At 46.2% G+C, this 20,360-nt stretch overlaps 1 protein-coding gene across 1 annotated transcript in view; it reads right to left on the reverse strand.

The window, feature by feature from the left end:
- The window catches only part of CCDC88C (coiled-coil domain containing 88C), a 145,004-nt gene extending 143,738 nt beyond the window's left edge, over positions 1-1,266 (reverse strand). Inside the window, exons 1-2 of the mRNA XM_052659707.1 lie at positions 1,205-1,266; positions 331-431 (exon numbers count right to left, since the gene is read on the reverse strand). Of these exons, the coding sequence (XP_052515667.1) occupies positions 331-431; positions 1,205-1,264 (161 nt within the window). The 5' untranslated portion in view covers positions 1,265-1,266. The remainder of the gene's footprint in view (positions 1-330; positions 432-1,204) is intronic.
- Between the last annotated feature and the right edge of the window lie 19,094 nt (positions 1,267-20,360).

Genomic DNA, 20,360 nt, shown 5'->3' on the forward strand with positions numbered 1-20,360 from the left:
TCCGTTACAGCTCCTTGCCCCCCAAAAGAAAGGTTTGTTTTTCTTTTCTTTTCCTTGTCATTGTCAAACAACACTTAAGTCCCTGAGTTCCAAGTCAACTGCAACATGTGGAGGACAGTCACTCAATTTCAAATTCCTTTCACCAAACATCTGACCAAACCACTGTCCTGGAGTTCTTCACACCCAACAAACCAGGAAAAGACACCATTAATACCGAAATACCAGTGGGCCCACATGCAGAGAACACTGCAACTTCACATTCCATTTCTACAACCATAAATTCGACTTTCCGAGGCATCATTCCTTCCTTCCTCCCGGAAGGTAACTCACATTTGCAACATGATTTGGTTCAGAAAGATGCCATCCGCTAAATCCATGTACATGGTCAGGTTGTCCTGGTTGCCGCTTCCGAATGGGCCAAAAGTTTTCACCTGCGGGGAGGGGAACGCGGAGAGTAAGGCAGTAAAAGTCACCCCCACGCGCTCAGTCTAAAGCTCTCCAGGCGGGCAGAGCCCCTGGGGGCAGAAGGGAGTCACCCACGGCCACCCACCCTTCCACAGCACGCTTCTCCCGGGCCTCAATCCCCCTCCCCGTGCCAGGCAACAGAAGAGAGACAGCAGAAAGAAAACTTCCTCGCCACTTTTTTGCGGCGTCTCAGAGTGGAAAGAAAATAAAATAAAGAGTACTTTTCAATAAATTTCTCACGTCTCAGATCTATTGGAAATCACAACGCCCACCCTAGCCGTAAACGTTCTTACTCGAAACTCCCTAAATCTCCACTGCTCTCCACCCGCTGGCCTCAGGGGTTCAGAAACTACACAAGGATATCTTAAGGGAGTGGGTCCTTTTTCCAAGCGGTCAAGCCATGCGCCCAGGGTGACCACTAGGACCCTGTCGCTCCAGGGCCGCCGGCCCAACGCCCTGGCGGGAACAGGTGTACCGGCTCAGCACCCCCGCCCGGCCGAGAGCGAGGCGGGGTCCTGCACCCGGAGCGCCGTCTCCAGAGTTGGAAATAACCCCAGACCCCGGGACACCGACCCCGACCCTGGCTGGGGGTGGGGGGTGGGGGACGGAGGGCACTTGATGAGTCCTCTGGGTCTAGGGGCTACCCGGGCCCCGGCTGGGGCGGGTTTAACTGCGATCGCCAGCCGGCGGGAGAGGAGCCGGTGCCCCAACAATGGGGCGGGGAGCCAGGCACACTCACCCAGGTCACCAGCGGGCTCTGCAGGAAGAGCTCCATGAGCTCCGAGACCGTCACGTCCATGCTGAGGCTGCGCCCGCCGGCTCCGCGCCCCGCGTCCCCGTCCCCCGCGCCGAGGCACAAAGCGGCTCTGGCAGCGACCGGCGGGCGCGGGGCTGCGGCGGCTCGCGCCCGGGAGACAAAGGCGGGGCGCGAGCCCACGTTCCGCGGCTTCGGCGGCCCCGCGCCCCGCCCGGGGCTGGGGGAAGGGGAGGGCCCGCCGCTCGGGGAGGAACAATGCGGGCGGCGGCCCCGCCCCTTGGCGGCCCTGGGCGGTCGGCGCGCCGCCTCGCGGTGCTGGAGCCGGGAGTCCCGGCGCGGGCGCGGCGGCGCGGCGGCGCGGGGGCGCCGGGAGGGGGCAGCGGCCCGCACGTGTGCAGGGGGAGGGGGCGTCCCGGCCGCCTGCACGTGGGGCTGCCGCCGCGCGCAGATGCAGAGAGCGCCGCCTCGGCGGGCTTGGGGCCCCAACACGTGGCTCCTCGCTGCGCGCGTGCGTCGGCCACCAGCCCGGGAGCCCGTTGCGGGCCCGAGAGCAAGAGAGCGTGGGTCCCGGCCTCTGCCTCCCCGGGTGCGCGCGTGGGAGACGGAAGGAGAGCGGAGCGCGCTGCCCACCCAGGTCGATTCGGGCACACCGCACGCTGGAGGCCCAGCGGAGCCCACCACCGCCAGGCTGGTGGCCCCCAAGCAGGTGCAGCCCATCGGCCGCGCGGAGCCTCCCAGGTGCTGCCGAGGCCCCGCTGGGCTCCGTGACGACAGGCCCAAGCCCGCCAGCCTCAGGTGCTGGGGTCGGCCTCGTGGGCAGGTGGGGCGCAGGCCCGGAAGTCAGAGGAGGAAAGTTGGTGCTGAGTTTAAGCCGTAGGAGTGCGACCTCTTGCGCCCCACCTTACCACCTCCCAGGCTGCTAGCCTTTTAGAAGTTCCCGCAGAAAAACGGGTGTTGTGGCCGCCCCGACCTGGACCCGGCCCAACTGGGACACCCCCTCCCTCCAACCCCAACACCACCGCCGCTTTGCCAAGAGTGAAGCCAGATTCCGGATTCCTACTTGGAGGACGTAGCGGCAGCTTGGTGGTAGGCGACAGGAAAGAGGACAAGTGCCCCAGCTGGATGGAAAGCCAGCCCTGGGCCCAGACCCACAACCTCCCTGCTGAGACAGCTGCGGTGGATCGGGCGGTCTCTGCCTCACCTTGGGCTGGTAATAATTTCACACTACGATTCAGTCATTGTTCAAAACATTTTACACAGTTTAACTAGTCGAATCCTCAAGAGTTTCCCAGTTGAGCCCACCGATGCTGTATTGGCCTGAAAGCGCCTAGCATAATTGGTGGCAAGTATACAGTAGGCGCTAAATGGCTGCTGGTTTGCATGTGAAAGTTGACTCTGTCAAGCGTTGGGGCTGCGGCATCTGCCGGTGAAATGTGGAATTGCAGCCGAGTTCCGTGGTACTTGAGCGGGTGAGGGGGTGAGATTGTGGCCCTGCCAGGCTCCTCTGTCCATGGAAATTCCCAAGAATACTGGAGTTGGTTGCATGTTTCCTCCTCCAGGAGGAAATCTTTCTGGGTCTTTCTGGGTCTCCTGCTTTGGCAGGCAGATATTTTACCACTGAGCCACCCGGGATGTCAGCCAAGTCGACTGCTGGTGCTGCTGCTAAGTCGCTTCAGTCGTGTCCAACTCTGTGCGACCCCACAGACGGCAGCCCACCAGGCTTCCCCATCGCTGGGATGCTCCAGGCAAGAACACTAGAGTGGGTTGCCATTTCCTTCTCCAATGCAGGGCACCCCTAAAAAGAAGTGCCGAATTCAGGATGATGGAAGGGAAAATGGGAGACTGAGAACTAAAATTTCGAGCTTATGTGGTTTCTTTGTGCACCAGAAATGCAATAATTCCTAATTGCCTATATCATGAAATCAGTTGGAAAATAGATAAAATATGTATTTATGCCCACCTCTGTTTAAAAGGCCCCTGTTCTGTGCGGCTGGGATTTTTTTTTTTTTTCATGTTGATCCCAACTATTCTGGACAGACAAGGAGGCGATCTTTAAAATTATTAGATAAGCATAGTCTTTCACACTAGGAAATACATTGGACAAATGCTTTTCTGACAGTTGTTGCTGAGGACACTGACACCTCCTGGGCCACAAATATGTCAGGAATTTCTGTTTGGGGGTCAGTTAGCTGCTGTGTTGGTTCATTGTCATTGATGTATCCGCAGTTCATTGGCTCAACACCATTTTATTCCGTTGGGAGCGAGCTGCCTGAGCATCCTTGTTTCCTGGGGGTGCAGGGTGTCAGGTAAACTGGATGGTGCCCAGGTTGCAGGAGTGGGAGGCTTCACAGGGTTGGATGAACTGGACAAGGCACTTCCTAGAAATCCTCTCACTCCTGAAGATCAGAATAAGGAGCTTCCTGGGTGACTTCACAGGGTAATTTGAAGTTCAGTTGATGGGGTGTAAAAAGGTCTATAAAGGAATCTTCCTCACTATCTCCTCCTCATCTGTTGCCACTCTCCCCCCGACCCCCATCTGCCATTATTTTAATAAGAATTGTTTCCCTTATGTCTCCATTGAGTTGGCCATAAACTTCAGGAAGCAAACACACAAACCGTCTGTTAACCACTAAGCAGTAACCCTCCGTCCCCTGTCCATCCAGACCAACCCTTGGGTTTCACTCTTATCTGAAACTTAACTGCTGCTGCTGCTAAGTCGCTTCAGTCGCATCCGACTCTGTGCGACCCCACAGACGGCAGCCCACCAGGATCCCCCGTCCCTGGCATTCTCCAGGCAACAACTCTGGAGTGGGTTGCCATTTCCATCTCCAATGCATGAAAGTGAAGTTGCTCAGTCGTGTCTGACTCTTAGCGACCCCAGGGACTGCAGCCTACCAGGCTCCTCCATCCATGGGATTTTTCAGGCAAGAGTACTGGAGTGGTTTGCCATTGCCTTTTCTGGAAACTTAACTATTTATTTACAATTTTTTTCTTGTTGATTTCTGCATGAAAAGTAATTGCTTTGTGCATTGCCTCCTAGACAGAAGCAGTACTTTAATTATGTTGTTCATTCTGATAAAGAAATTTTCTCCCTTTCTCAGAAAATGCTGGCTCAGCTGTGTAATCTAATGGCATCTCTGTAATTTGATAGGAGTTTTAAATAATTCGTGCAACTTTAAGGAGGGGGGAGTGGCTATTTGTTAATGTCTTTGTAATTAACTTGTTATAAGGAGCATGTATTAATTTCATAATTAAATGTTTGTGTTAAAATACACATCACATAAAATTTACCATCTTAACATTTTTAAGTGTACAGTTCAATAGCATTAAGTACACTCACTTCGTTGTGCAGTCCTTGACACCATCCATCCCCATAACCCTTTTCATCTTGTAAACCTGACAATACCTATAACTTTCCATTCTTCCCTGCTCTGGCCCCTGGCAAGTCTAATTCTATTTTCTGTCTTTATTATTTTGACTACTCTAAGTGGAATCATACAGTATTTGTCTTTTTGTAACCGGATTATTTCACTCAGCATCATGTCCTTAAGATTCACAGAATACCTTTCCTTTTTTAAAGCTGAATAATACTCGTGTGAGTGTGTTGAATTTTGCTTATCCATTCATCAGTGGATGGACTTTTGCGTTGCTTCCATGTTTTCGCTATTGTGAATAATGCTACTGTGAATATGGGTGTACAGGTATCTCTGTAAGACCCTGCTTCTGATTCTTTTGGATACATAGCCAGAAGTGGGATTGCTTCATCATTTGCTTAATCTATATTTTGTTGGAACCTCCGTACTATTTTGCATAGTGGCTCTCCCAGTTTACAGTCCCACGAACTGTGCACGAGGGTCCTTTTCTTCACATCTTTGCCACCATTTGTTATCTCTTATCTTTCTAAGTTTCACCATTCTAACAGGTGTGATGTGATCACTTGGGTATTTTATTTCCTTTTCCCTAATGATGATAGTGATGTTGACTATCTTTTCATGGCTATTCATATATCTTCTTTGGAAAAATGTCTGTTCAAGTCCTTTGCCCATTTTTAAAATTGGATTATGTGTTGCTTTTTCCTGTGAGTTGTGTGAGTTTATATATATATATAGGGTTTTAACCCCATTATCAGATATATCGTTAGCAAGTATTTTCTCCCATTCTATAGGTTGCCTTTCATCTTGTTGATTTTCTTTACTGTGCCAAACCTTTTTAGCCTGAATTTTACTTTTTGTTGCCTTTGCTTTTGGTATCAGATCTAGAGAATCATGGCCAAGATTGATGTCAAGAACCATACATGGCAACATTTTCTTCTGAGAATCTTTTTGTTTTCAGGTGTTACATTCAACTAAATCTATTCTGAGTTAATTTGTGTCGATGGTGTAAGAGAGGAGTTTAGTTTCATTCTTTTGCACGCAGCTGTCCAGTTTTCCTGACACCATTTATTGAAGAGGCTGTCTTTTCCTCATTGCATAGTTTTGGCTCCTTTGTCATAAAAGAATAGACCATATATGGGTGGGTTTATCTCTGGACTCTCTATTCTGTTGCATTGACATATGTGATGTTTTTATTCAATACCATTCTATTTTGATTACTACAGCATTGTAATATAGTTTGAAATCTGGAAGCATCATGCCTCCATCTCTGTTGTTCTTTCTCAAGATTGCTTTAACTATTCCTGGTCTTCGTAGTTTCATATAAATTTTAGAAACTTTCCTATTTCTGTGGAAAGTGCCTTTGGAATTTTGACAGGCATTCCGTTCAGTCTGTTCATTGCTTTGGGTAGTTTGGACATTTAAACAATATTAAATCTTCCAATCCATGAATATGGAATATCTTTCCATTTTATTTGTATCTTTGATTTCCCTCATCAATGTCTTAATAGTTTTCAGCATTTAGGTCTTTCACTTCCTTGGTTAAATTTATTCCTAAGTATTTTTTTTCTTTGGTTGCAGTTTTAAATGGGATTATTTCCTTAATTTATCTTTCTAATAGTTATTGAGGTGTCGAAACGCAATGATTTTTATTTATTCTGTATCCTGCAACTTTACTGAATTCATTTATTATTTTAATACTCTTTTGGATTTTCTATGTATGTCATCTGCCAACAGTAATGGTTTTACTTCTTCTTTTCTGATTTGGATACCTTTTTCTTTTTCTTGCCTAATTGTCCTGGCTAGGACTTCTAATACCATGTTGAAAAAAAGTGGTGAGAAAAGGCATCTCCTTGCTCATCTTTGGGGGAAAGCTTTCAGCTTTTCACCATAGAGTATGACGTTAGTTGTGGTCTTGTCATTGTGCTTGGTCGAATCTGGTTCTTTGCAACCCCATGGACTGTGGCCCGCCAGGCTCCTCTGTCCATGGGATTTCCCGGCAAGAATACTGGAGTGGGGTGCCGTTTCCTCCTCCAGGGGATCCTGCTCACCCAAGGATCTCTTGTGTCTCCCGCATTGGCAGGCAGATTCTTTGCCACTAGCGCCACCTGGGAAGCCCAGCCTTGTCATAGGTGGCCTTTATTATGTTGAGGGTTATTTCCTCGCTACCCTCTTTGTTGAGAGTGTTTTCATAAACAGATGTTGAATTTTGTCAAATGCTTTTTCTGCGCATATGATTTTGATCCTTCATTTTGTTAATGTGGCATATCACACTCATTGATTTGCAGACGCTGAACGGTGATTGCACCCCTGGAATGACCCCACTCAGTAATGGATATGATCCTCCCTTTGTTTCCTTGTGAGAGCTCCATGGTTTTAGCTCTTACACTGAAGGCTTCAATCCAGTGTGAGTACATTTTTGTATGAGGTGAGGCACAGTTTCATTCTTTAGCATGTGGCTATGTGTCATTTCAGCACGAGTTGTTGAAAAGACTGTCCTTTTCCCACTGAGTGATCTTGATGTCTGTATTAATCAAGGTTCTTCAGAGATCCAAACCAATAAGATGTATGTGTGTCTACTTATGTCTGTCTGTAGTATATAGAGAGACAAGGTGGGGAGAGAGAAAGAGAGAGAGAGATTTAAGAAATCGGCACATGCAGTTTGGGGACCGGCAAGCCCAAATCTTCAGGGCGGGCCCGCAGACTTGAGACTCAAAGGAGTGTTGATGTGGCAGCCCGGGTCCCAAGACAGACTGGAGGCAGAACTCCCTCTTCCTTGGAGGACCTCAGTCTGTTCTCTTCAGGACTTCAACTCGTTGGATCAATCCCACCCACACTGTAGAAGGTAATCTGCTTTACTCAGAGTCAACTGATTTAAATATTAATCTCATCTAAAAAATATCATTGCAGCAACATTCAGACATTTCATGAAATCTCTGAGTACCTTGGCCTAGCTCAGTTGACACATACAATTAACCATCACAAATGTAACCCTTATCAACTTGGTGCCCAGACACATCTCCTTAAACCACACTTGATCTCTGAATAAAGACAATACCTAACATGCTAACAGTCACTCTGCATACAATCAAAAATGTACTATTTCCCCAGAAGAGGATGCAGAATTCTTGGGTGATATTCACTCTTCTCCTTGAAATCCTGTAACTTAAATACTATGATGCAAAAACAAAAAAAAAAAACAAAAAAACACTATGATGCAGTTAACAACACTTAAAAGTCAGAATATCTTATGTGATAAGGAAATAACAAAAGGGAAAACACAGATAGTTGTGACATATATATATAAATACACACACACATACAAACATTGTTGTTCAGTTGCTCAGTCATGTCCAACTCTTTGCCACCTCATGGACTATGTGCAGTATTCCAGGGTTCCCTATCCTCCACTGCCTCCCAGAGTTTGCTCAAGCTCATGTCCACTGAGTCAGTGATGCCATCCGGCCATCTCATTCTCAGTTGTCCCTTTCTCCTTCCGCCCTCAATCTTTCCTAGCATCAGAGTCTTTTCCAATGAGTCGGCTCTTTGCAGTTAGCCAGTACACACACCAACACACATATGTCTATGTATATATATACATGTATCTTATATATGTGTGTGTGTATACACACAAACATACACACGGATACACACTTAACAAAATAAGGAAGGAGTAAATACTCATGGCCGTCACAGTCCTCGTTTTTGTAACTGATCACGTGGGCATAGCTGGTGTTTATAACTAGCTTCTTCCAGTACCGTTGCCTTTTGCTGTCAGCAAGTGCCTCCTTTGGCAGGGGCTCTTGGCCTTCATTAGTTGCGTGAAGCGACTCAAACCTTCATTCCGGAAGGATCCAGGCCTTTGGAAGTCCTGCCTGAATTGTGTGCTAGTAGTTTTCCATCAGCTTTAACCACAGGGCACAGTAATACAACTAAGAGGTGCCTTAAGGGTTCTTCTTTATTCCAGATACCCTCTTCCTTACTTCCATTGTGGACAAATAATCCAGTTTCTCCCAGATAGTCAGGTTCAATCATCCCAGTCAGCACAAACATTCTTTACCTGTTGATCCAGAGGCATGAAGAGCCCAAAGTGGCCAAGTGGCAGGCTTAACAGTTTAATGGACTCCTCCTTCCTTTGAAACTAAGACCTAGCTGAGCATAAGGTTTTAGGAAGCTTTAGGAAGCAAAATTTTGCTGGTGAGTCACTAGGAGTAATAGTGGTGCCACCCCCATCTCCAGCCCTTGATTGCTGGAGCCTTGAGTCCTGGCTGTTGGAGAAACAGCAAGGATTCGGATTCAGAACATGTGTAGCTGTCTAGGGAGCTTTGCCCCACCCCTACTTGGTACTGCTACCTAGCTGATGCTGTAACTGAGTCTTCCAAAGGCCATTCCAGCATCTATCTAGCCAACTGCTTCAGGATGGTGGGGAACCTGGTCAGAGCACTGAACTCTGTGATTACAAACCCATGCATTTGGAGAAGACCAAAAGACTCACTGGAAAACACCCTGATGCTGGGAGATTAAAGGCAAAAGGAGAAAAGGGCAGCAGAGGGTGAGATAGTTGGATAGCAATCACCAACTCGAAGGACAGGAACTTGAGCAAACCCCTGGAGACAGTGGAGGACAGAGAAGCCTGGTGTGCTGCAGTGAATGGAGTGACTAATAGTCGGACACGACTGAGCGACTGAAAAGAGCAACTCGCCTATGTGTTTACTTCGCTTGCTGAGAAGTGAGCTCCTTGATCAGAAGCAATGTGTGTGGAGTCCCATGACCATGGATGAGGCATTCTGTAACCACAGATGGCAGTTTCGGCAGAAACATTGTGTGCAGGGAACACAAGTCTGTATCCAGAGTAAATGTCCATTCCAACAAGAAAAAGACATTGCCCCTTCCATGGTGGAAGCTGTCCAGAGTAGTTAACTGACTGCGAGGTAGGTAGCTGGCTGATCATTCCAAGGAATGGTGCTTCTGTTCATCAGGGACTCACTGTTGGTCTCTGATTGGAGACACTCTGACAAATTAGACACTCAGAAGTGGCTGTAGCCAGGTTGACCTGGTGAGTAGACGTCCATGTTGCTGAGCCTGTACGTAACCCCCGCCCTGCCACACTGACCACTTTGCTCATGAGCCCACTTGGTGATGACAAGGTTGATGGGGGAAGGAAGCTGACAGGCATCCACAGAATGTGAAAGTTGCTCAGTCATGTCTGGCTCTTTGCGACCCCATGGACTAAACACTCCATGGAATTCTCCGGGCCAGAATACTTAGCCTGAATAGGTAGCCTTTCCTTTCTCCAGGGGATCTTCCCAACCCAGGGACTGAACCCAGGTCTCCTGCATTGCAGACAGATTCTTTATCAGCTGAGCCACCAGGGAAGCCCAAGAATACTGGAACGGGTAGCCTATCACTTCTCCAGAGGATCTTCCCAACCCAGGAATCGAACCGGGGTCTCCTGCATTGCAGGAGGATTCTTTATCGACTGAGTGATCAGGGAAGCCCTATCCACAGAATAGGTCCTCCTATTCCCTTGATTACATCTCTCTCTGCTGAAGTCAGTCATTGGTGAACGTTCCCGGGGGATATCCCTGTGGCTTTTGCTCATTCATAGAGGTTTGCTCAGGTCCCTCTCTGCAGACTTCCTTGTTGCCAGTGCTCCAGTCATGTTCCTCTCAAGTGCCTGGCCATCCAGCCACACACTGGTTACAGAATGGACGGCTCGGTTCACTGCTCCAGGTTCTGTCCACTGTGGGGATTTCCCTTGGCCGCCACCACTCCGGGATCCAGTGACTCCTATTTCACTTAGATTGCCCATTTTAGTGGCAGCAGCTCCCACCAAAATTTCTGACCTACAGAAAAGAGTAAAGTCCTTGGGTGTAGTATCATATCCACCCAGGGTGAGTGAGCAGATCTTTTTTAAAAATTCTAATATTTATTTATTTGGCTGTGTTAGGTCTTAGCTGTGATGCATGGACTCAGTATCTCTGTGACATGTGGGATCTTGGTTCCCCAACCAGGGTTTGAACCCATACCCCCTGCATTGGAAGGCAGATTTTTTTTTAAAATTTATTCATTTTTAGTTGAAGGATAATTGCTTTCCAGTACTGTGTTGCTTTCTGCCATACAGCAACATGGATCAGCCATATATGTCCTGTCCCTGTTGAACCCCACTCCCACCCCATCCCACCCGTCTAGGTTGTCACAGAGCCCCGGTCTGAGTTCCCTGAGTCATACAGCAGATTCCCCCCGGGCTGTCGATTTTACATGCGGTCGTGTATATGTTTCCATTGTCCATTCGTCGCCCTCTCTCTTTCCCTGCCCCTCACCCACATGCCCAAGTCTGCTCTCTATGCCCGCGTCTCCAATGCTGCCTTGCAGATAGTCTCATCAGGACCATCTTGCTAGATTCCATGTATATGCATTAATAGACAATGTTTATATTTTTCTTCCTGGCTTTACTTCTCTCTGGATAATAAGCTCTAGGCTCACCCACCTCATTAGCACTGACTCAAGTGTGTTCCTTTGAATGGCTGAGTGATATTCCATTGTATATATGTACCATGGCTTCTTTACCCATTCACCCGTCAGTGGACATCTAGGTTGCTTCCGTGTCCTATGGAAGGCGGATTCTTAACCGCTGGACCACGAGGGAAGTCCCAAGTGAGCGGATTTTAAACGGCAAATGTCCCTGGCAGTCCTTTGGATCCTTTCCTCTATAGCAGCTCAAGGCTGATCTGGCATTTCAGCTTCCCTTACTGTAGCTGCTTTTTGGTTGGGTTTCAGCCAGCCAAACCATTAGAACCCTTTTTAATCCCCCTGCAGTACCACATTCAATTCAGAACCTCTGCCTAGCGGGCCCCTAGAGATAAATTCGGCTTGATTCAACTTGTTCCACCCGTTATCCTATACTCTAATATCCATTCCTATACACATTCCCAGATTCTGTATTTGGAAAATGTATGTGGCCCTTTTTGGAAGAGTGCACCTCGTCACGGGCCACACTTTTCCCTCCCCTTTAGGAGCCTGAAGGGCCTTATACCCCTAGAAGCAAAGGGAAGGTGGGCGGGGCACTGAGGTGAGGCTGCAGTTACCCGAGGGAGGCCGTTACAGAGTTCTCTTAGGGTTAATCTTAGGTAGTCTGGCAGAGAAGACTCATCAGAACCAAGGGGTTCGCTGCTCCCAGCCTCGTTCAGATCTCTGCATATATCCCCACTCCAGCGCTCAGTAAAAATAAAAAGCAGTCTATAACAGGAATAGAAGGAAAGAGTTGTATTTGAGCCAAACTGAGGACTATGGGCTTCCCAAGTGGCGCTAGTGGTAAAGAACCTGCCTGCTAGTGCAGGAGACGAAAGAGACTTAGGTTCAATCCCTGAGTCAGGAAGATCTCCTGGAGGAGGGCATAGCAACCCACTCCAGTATTCTTGCCTAGATAATCCCATGGACAGAGGAGCCTGGTGGGCTACAGTCCATAAGGTCACAAAGTGTCAGACACAACTAAACGATTTAGCATACACGCATGCACACGAGGACTATAGCCTGGAAGACAGCCTCTCAGATAACTGAGGACTGCTCCAGAGAAGCCCCGGTTCAGCAGTTTTATGGCTTGTCAGAACAAAGAACATCACACATGTTAAGGATACGTTCCTTCAGGGTTTCAAAGAAAAACACATCAGGGGACTTCCCTGGTGGTCCGGTGGCTAAGACCCTGTCCTGTCAATGCAGGGGACCCAGGTTCAATCCCTGGTCAGGGGGCTAGATCCCATATGCCGCAACTAAGACCCAGCACAGCCAAATAAGCAAAGGCACACACCCAGTGTATCAGTGCGGCCTTGGCACCTGGGAAAGGGAGTCTCATCCTGGAAGGAGGGGCAGCATGGGCTTCTCAAGAATGGGGGCATTTAATCTTTATTTTCAACATAGACATTCTTCTGCTCAGTGCCCCCTTTTCTTTAATAATTGAAGCAGAGGTCCAGGATGTGTTTGACAGGCCACAAACAGGCTGTTTTTGTCAGCGTAAAATTAAAGTTAACTCATGAGTGAGCCAGAATGACTTCCTCATACCTCAATATGTGAGAATATCTTTGATCACAGCTTTCAGAATCACATTCCTTCCCAGTTGTGTTCGTCTGCTCATGCTGCCATAACAAAAGAACACAGACTGGGTGGCTTAAATTGCAGAAATGTATTTTCCCACAGTTCTGGAGTCCAGAAGTCCAAGATCAAGACACCAAGGCAAATTTGATTTCTGGTGTGTGCTGACGCCTTACCGGCTCACGGGTGGCCACGTGTCACTGTGGCCTCTCCTCTTCACACGTGCAGAGAGAGATCTACCATTTCCCCTTATAAAGACATCAGCCCAATCAGGTCAGGGACCTCCGCTATGACTTCATTTAAGTATAATTACCTCCCTAGTTCCGAATGCAGTCACACTGGGGGTGAGGCTTTACCATGTGAATTTTGAGGGGAGACCACCTAGTCTCCTTCCCTGGTGGCTCAGATGGTAAAGAATCTGCTTGCAATCCAGGAGTCGTAGGTTCAATCCTTGGGTTGGGAAGATCCCCTGGAGGAGGGCATGGCAACCCACTCCAGTGTTCTTGCCTGGAGAATCCCCATGGTCAGAAGAGTCTGGCTGGCTACAGTCCATAGGGTTGCAAAGTGTCGGCCACGACTGAAGCAACTTCCACTTTATGTTACCTAATCTAACCTTCAACACCAATCAATGCTCAAGCTTTAATGGTATATGCTCTGTGAGGTTCAGAATTTAATCTGCATTGTAATTCAGCCTCTCACAGCACAAGGGTCTGGGTTTTATTTTCTGCAATGTTGGCTTTACAGATATAGGAGAAAATGATCTCTTTCAGGCAGACATAAAAGCATTTGAGTCACTTATGTGGAATTTGAACTGGAAATTTGAATTCCTGAGCTTAATTTTGTCTTTGCCTACTTTGTTCAGCGAAATTAGGAACAAGCAGCCAATCTTCATGATGTTTCTTCGTTTGACAGAAAATGTTCCAACCAAGGTATCATATACATGATTGCCCAGAACCTTGCCTCTTACAGGTATGTGATTAGAAGTGTCCATTGGTGACATTTTGAAAATCTCCATGCCACCTCATACCATGGACTATTTGTGCATTCTTTACTTCTGGAAATTGAGTCATTAATGCCTTTAATCAGGTAAGAGAACCAATTCCAGAAATCTTAGAAGGATTAGATTAGAAAATTTATCCTTAAGATTCTGTTCTCTAGAATGACTCTTGCTACCAAAACCTTTATTAGTTTGCTAGCTCTGCCATGATGAAGTACCACAAATTAAGTGGCTTAAACACCAGAAATTTATTTTCTAACAGTCCTGGAGGCTTATGTCCAAGATCATAGTGTCAGTAGGCTTGGTTCCTATTGAGGCCCCTCTTCTTGGCTTAAAGATAGTTCTCTTCCCTCTGTGTATATCTGCGTCCTAGTATTGTCTTCTTGCTGCTGCTAAGTCGCTTCAGTTGTGTCCGACTCTGTGCGACCCCATAGACGGCAGCCCACCAGGCTCCCAGACGCCAAATATGTCAGGTTAGTTGTTCAGTCACTCCGTTCTGTCCGATTCTTGGCAACCTTGTGGACAGAGGCACGCCACGCCAGGTTTCCCTGTCCTTCACTATCTCCCTAAGCTTGATCAAACTCAAGTCTATTGAGTCAGTGATGCCATCCAACCATCTCATCCTCTGTCGTCCCCTTCTCCTGCTTTCAGTCTTTCCTAGCATCAGTGTCTTTTCCAGTGAGTCAGCTCTTCGCGTCAGGTGGCCAAAGTATTGGAGCTTCAGCATCAGTCCTTCCAATGAATATTCAGGATTGATTTCCTTTAGGATGGACTGGTTTGCTCTCCTTGCAGTCCAAGGGACTCTCAAGAGTCTTTTCCAACACCACAATTTGAAAGCATCAATCCTTCAGTGCTTAGCCTTCTTTATGGTCTGACTCTCATATCCATACATGACTACTGGAAAAACTGTAACTTTGACTAGAGAGACCTTTGTCAGCAAACTAATATCTCTGCCTTTTAATACATTGTCTAGGTTTGTCATAGCTTTTCTTCCAAGGAGTAAGCGTCTTTTAATTTCATGCTACAGTCACCATCTGCAGTGATTTTGGAGCCTAAGAAAATAGTCTGTCACTGTTTCCACTGTTTCCCCATCTATTTGCCATGGAGTGATGGGACCGGATGCCATGATCTTCATTTTTTTTAATGTTGAGTTTTAAGGCAGCTTTTTCACTCTCCTCTTTCACCTTCATCAAAAGGTTCCTTAGTTCCTCTTTGCTTTCTGCCATAAGAGTGGTATCATCTGCATATCTGAGATTACTGATATTTCTCCCAGCTTGTGCTTCATCCAGCCTTGCATTTCACACGATGTATTCTGTATAGAAGTTAAGTAAGCAGAGTGACAATACACAGCCTTGATGTACTCCTTTCCCAATTTGGAACCAGTCCATTGTTTCATGTCTGGTTCTAACTGTTGCTTCTTGACCTGCATACAGATTTCTCAGGAGGCAGGTAAGGTGGTCTGGTATTCCCATCTCTTTAAGAATTTTCCACAGTTTGTTGTGATCCACACAGTCAGAGGCTTTAGTATAGTCAAGAAGTAGATGTTTTTCTGGAATTATCTTGCTTTTTATATGATCCAACAGATGTTGGTGATTTAATATCTGGTTCCTCAGGCTTTTCGAAATCCAGCTTGTACATCTGGAAGTTCTCAGTTCATGTACTGTTGAAGCCTAGCTTAGAAAATTTTGAGCATTACTTTGCTAGCATGTGAAATGAGTGCAATTATTTGGGAGTTTGAACTTTCTTTGGCGTTGCCCTTCTTTGGAGTTGGAATGAAAACTGACCTTTTCCAGTCCTGTGGCCACTGCTGAGTTTTCCAAATTTGCTGGGATATTGAGTACGGCACTTTCACAGCATCATCTTTTAGGATTTGAAATAGCTCAGCTGGAATTCCATCACTTCCACTAGCTTTGTTCATAGTGATGCTTCCTAAGGCCCACGTGACTTCTCTGTCTAAGATGTCTGGCTCTAGGTGAGTGATCACACCATCGTGGTTTTCTGGGTCATGAAGATCTTGTTTGTATAGTTCTTCTCTGTGTTCTTGCCACCTCATTATTATTAATATCTTCTCCTGCAAGAACATCGAAATAGCAGCTAGCTACTGAACAACCATCAACAGGAGAATGTTGGATCCACCAAAAAAAGATATCCCATGTCCACAGGCTGAGGTGAAGCCCCAACAAGATGGTAGGAGGGGCGCAATTGCATTTGAAATCAAATCTCAGACCCGCCAGAGACGCTTGGAGGGCACAAACAAAACCTTGTGAGCACCCAGGACCGAGGGAAAGGAGCAGTGACCCTGCCTTTGAGTGTCTTCTGCGGAGGCACAGGTTGGCAGTGACCTGCTGCGGGGACAGGGGCTCCGGCTGCAGCTAGACCTGGGAGGCATGGCGTGTGGCCCAAGTCCTCTTGGAGGAGGTTTCCATTAGCCCCACCATAGAGCCGCCAGCAGGTGACCCACAAACTGCAGAAAAATTATACCAAAGAAGTTCTCGCACTGTTGCGAAAGTTCTGGGGCCCACAACAGATTACCTAACCTGGGGATCTGGCAAAGGGACTGAGAACCCCAAAGGAAACAGACTCTTGGAGGGCACAACAAAAACTTGTGCATATCAGGACCCAGGAGAAAGGAGCAGTGACCTCACAGGAGTCTCCAGCGAAGGCGTGGGTCAGCAGTGGCCTGCTGTGGGGTCAGGGACACTGACTGCAGCGGTCCTGGGGAGCCATGATGTGCTGGCATAAGTCCTTGAGGAGCTGGATCATTACCCCTGCCAGAGTTTGGCCTCAGGCCAAAGTATGAGAGAACACAGCCCCACTCGTCAGCAGAAAATTGGATTAAAGATTTACTGAGCGTGGCCTTGTCCACCAGAGCAAGACCCAGTTTTACCCACAGCCAATTCCTCCCACCAGAAGGCTTCTGCAAGCCTCTTATCCTCATCCATCAGAGGGCAGACAGAATGAAAACCATAATCACAGAAAACTAACCAAACTGATCACATGGGTCACAGGCTTGTCTAACTCAACGGAACTGTGAGCCATGCCATGTAGGGCCACCCAAGACAGATGGGTCTTGGTGGAGAGTTCTGACCAAAGATGGTCCGCTGGAGAAGGGAATGGCAAACCGCTTCAGCATTCTTGCCTGGAGAACCCCGTGAACAGTATGAAAAGGCAAAAACAATATGTTGGGTTAGGACTCACCCTAAAACCTCATTTTAATTTAGTTATCTTTTGAAAGAGCCAGACAGCTGCAGTCTGAGATACTCGGGCTGAAGACTTTATTTTCCAGGTCTGGAGACCTTGGCTCAGCTAATGACAGTATGCTGGTTGAAAGTCAGTTGCCCATAGAGAGATGGTTTTACTCTTCAACTCTTGGATCTCTTTCATTGATCTGTATTTCCATATACTGGAGAAGGAAATGGCAACCCACTCCAGTGTTCTTGCCTGGAGAATCCCAGGGACAGAGGAGCCTAGTGGGCTGCCGCCTATGGGGTCGCAGAGTCGGACACGCCTGAAGTGACTTAGCAGCGGCAGTCCATGTATTAATACCACACTCTCTTGATCATTGTTGCTTTCTAGTAAATTTTGAAATCTCAAAGTGTGTGTCCTCCTATTTTATTTTTTCTTTTTGAAGATTGCTTTAGCCTTTTGGAGCTTCCCTGATGGCTCAAAGGGTAAAGAATCGGCCTGCAATGCAGGAGACAGAGGTTTGATCCCTGGTTCAGAAGATCCCCTGGTGGAGGAAACGGGAACCCACTCCAGTATTCTTGCCTGGAAAATCCAATGGACAGAGGAGGCTGGCGGGTTCTAGTTCAAAGGGTCACAGAGTCAGACACAACTAAGTGTGCACGTTGGGTTGTGGTTAGCCAGTTAGGGTCCCCTGCAACTCCATATACATTTCACAAGCAGCTTTTCAGTTTCTATAAGGAAGTCAGATTGGGGTTTCAGATGGGGATTGCATTGACTCTGTAGATCAGTTTGAAGAGTATTGCAGAATTTACAATATTGCCTTTTAATTCTAAGTGTGCGAGGTTTCCCATTTATTTAGATCTTTCTTTCTATGGTGTTTTTATAGTTTTCAGGTTATACACTCTGCCTTTCTCTTGTTAAATTTGCTCCTAATTTCATATACTGTGGTGAACGGAGTTGTTTCCTTTTGTACTGTTCATTGCAAATGTATAGAAATAACAGTTGATTTTGTCTGTTGGTTTTGTATCCTGACACTTTGCTGAACCCATTTATTAGTTCAGTTTTATAGTGGACTCCTTAGTATTTTCTATATGTAATATTGTATCATCTGCAGATAGTTTTGCTTGCTTCTTACCAATCTGGATGCCTTTTATTTTCTCGCCTAATTGCCCTGGCTAGAACCTCAAGTACATGTTGAAGTAACAAAAACAGATATCTGGGTCTTCTTTTTGATCTTAGATGGAAAATATTCTTTCATCATTAAGTGAAAAAATAAGCTATATTTTTCTGTAGATGTCCTTTATCAGGTTAAGGAAGTTTCCTCTCCCCAGAGTGTTGAGGGTTTTTGTCATGAAAGTGGGTTGATTTTTCCCAAATGCTTTTTTTCTGCATCTGTGAAGATGATCATGTAGGTTTTGTGTTTTGTCCTTTCGATGTGGTGTATTACACTGATTTTTCAAATGGTAAACCATCATGCATTCCTTGGGTAAAGTCCCTTTAGTCATGGTGTCGAGTTCTTTTTATTTATTGCTCGATTCATTTCTTAGTATTCTGTTGAGAATTTTTATGACCATATGCGCAAGATACTGTTTTATAGTTTTCTGGTGATATCTTTATCTGTATTTGGCCTTTATAAATACTGGCCTCATAGAATGAGTTGGGAAGTGACCCCTCCTCTTCTGTTTTTGGGAAGAATTTGTGAAAAATTGGAGAATTCAGTTTTGAAACCATTTGGGCCATATGACTTTTCTTTTATGGGTAGTCTTTTGATCACTAATCCAGTGTCTTCGTGTATTAATATATAGATCTGTTCAAACAGTCTAGTGCTTTTTTATTATTGGTATAATGACACAGGACATTATATGAGTTTCAGGTATACGTCAGTTAAGTCGCTCAGTCATGCTATTGGAATTTTGGTAGGGATTACAATGAGTCTGTAGATTACTTTGGTAGTATGGACATTTTAACAATATTATTTATTCCAGTCCATGAACACGGCCTATCTTTCCATTCATTTGGGTCTTTAATTTCATATGCCAATGGTGCCAGTTTAGTTTACTTTCTGATCTGGATGGCTCTTACTTCTTTTCTTGCTTAATTGTTCTGGCTAGGATTTCCAATACTATATTGAATTAAGATGATTAGAGTGGGCATCCTTGTCTTGTTCCAGGTCTTAGAAGAAAAGCTTTCCGCTTTTACCATTGCGTATGAGGTTAACTGTGTACTTGTCATATATGGCCTTTATAATGATGAGGTACATTCCCTCTATATTCATTTTGTTGAGAGTTATCATAAATGGTGGGAGAAGGGGATGACAAAGGATGAGATGGTTGCATGGCATCACCGACTCAATGGACGTGAGTTTGAGTAAACTCTGGGAGTTGGTGATGGACAGGGAGGCCTGGTGTGCTGCAGTCCATGGGGTCGCAGAGTTGGACGCGACTGAGGGACTAAACTGAACTGATCATAAATGGGCTTCCGAGGTGGCACTAGTGGTAAAGAACCCACCTGCCAGTGTAGGATACATAACAGACGTGGGTTCAATCGCTGGATCGGAAAGATCCCCTGGAGAAGGGCACGGCAATCCACTCCAGTATTCCTGCATGGAGAATCTCATGGACAGTGGGCCCTGATGGGCTACAGTCCATAGGATCCCACAGAGTCAGACACGACTGAAGCGACTTAGCACACAGCAGCCCAAGTTATAAATGGATGTTGAATTTTGTTGAATCCTTTTTCATCTGTTGAGATACTCTCATGATTTTTATCCCTCATTAATGTGACTTAACACATTTATTTACAGATGTTGAACCATTTGCACCTTAGGAATAAATCCCATTTGACCATGGATGTGATCCTTCTAATGCATTGTTGGATTTGGTTTGCTAATATTTTGTTGAGGGTTTTTGCATCTATGTTTATCAAGGATATGATCTATAATTTTCTTTTTTTGTGTGTGTGGTATCCATCTCTGGTTTTGATATCAGGATAATGCTAGCCTCATAAAATGAATTAGAAATGTTTCCTCTTCTTCTAAACTTTGAACCAGTTTAAGAAAGAATGGTATTAATTTTTTAAAATGTTTGGTAGAATTCATTAGTGAACCCATCTGGGTTCACAAAAGTCCTGGACTTTTGCTGGGAAGTTTTTGATTACCAATTCAACCTACTTGCTAATAATTGGTCTGTTCAAATTTTTGTCTGATCTTCCAGAGTTTATGTCTTGCTATGATTTTGTCCATTATTCAGTCAGTTCAGTCGCTCAGTCATGTCTGACGCTTTGAGACCCCATGGACTGCAGCACGCCAGGCTTCCCTGTCCATCACCAACTCCTGGAGCTTGCTCAAACTCAGGTCCATTGAGTCAGTGATGCCATCCAACCATCTCATCCTCTGTCGTCCCCTTCTCCTCCTGCCCTCAATCTTTCCCAGCGTTAGAGTCTTATCAAATGAAACAGTTCTTTGCATCAGGTGACCAAAGTATTGGAGTTTCAGCTT

This window comes from Budorcas taxicolor, chromosome 21 (genome assembly GCF_023091745.1).
Source record: "Budorcas taxicolor isolate Tak-1 chromosome 21, Takin1.1, whole genome shotgun sequence".
NCBI lineage: Eukaryota > Metazoa > Chordata > Mammalia > Artiodactyla > Bovidae > Budorcas > Budorcas taxicolor.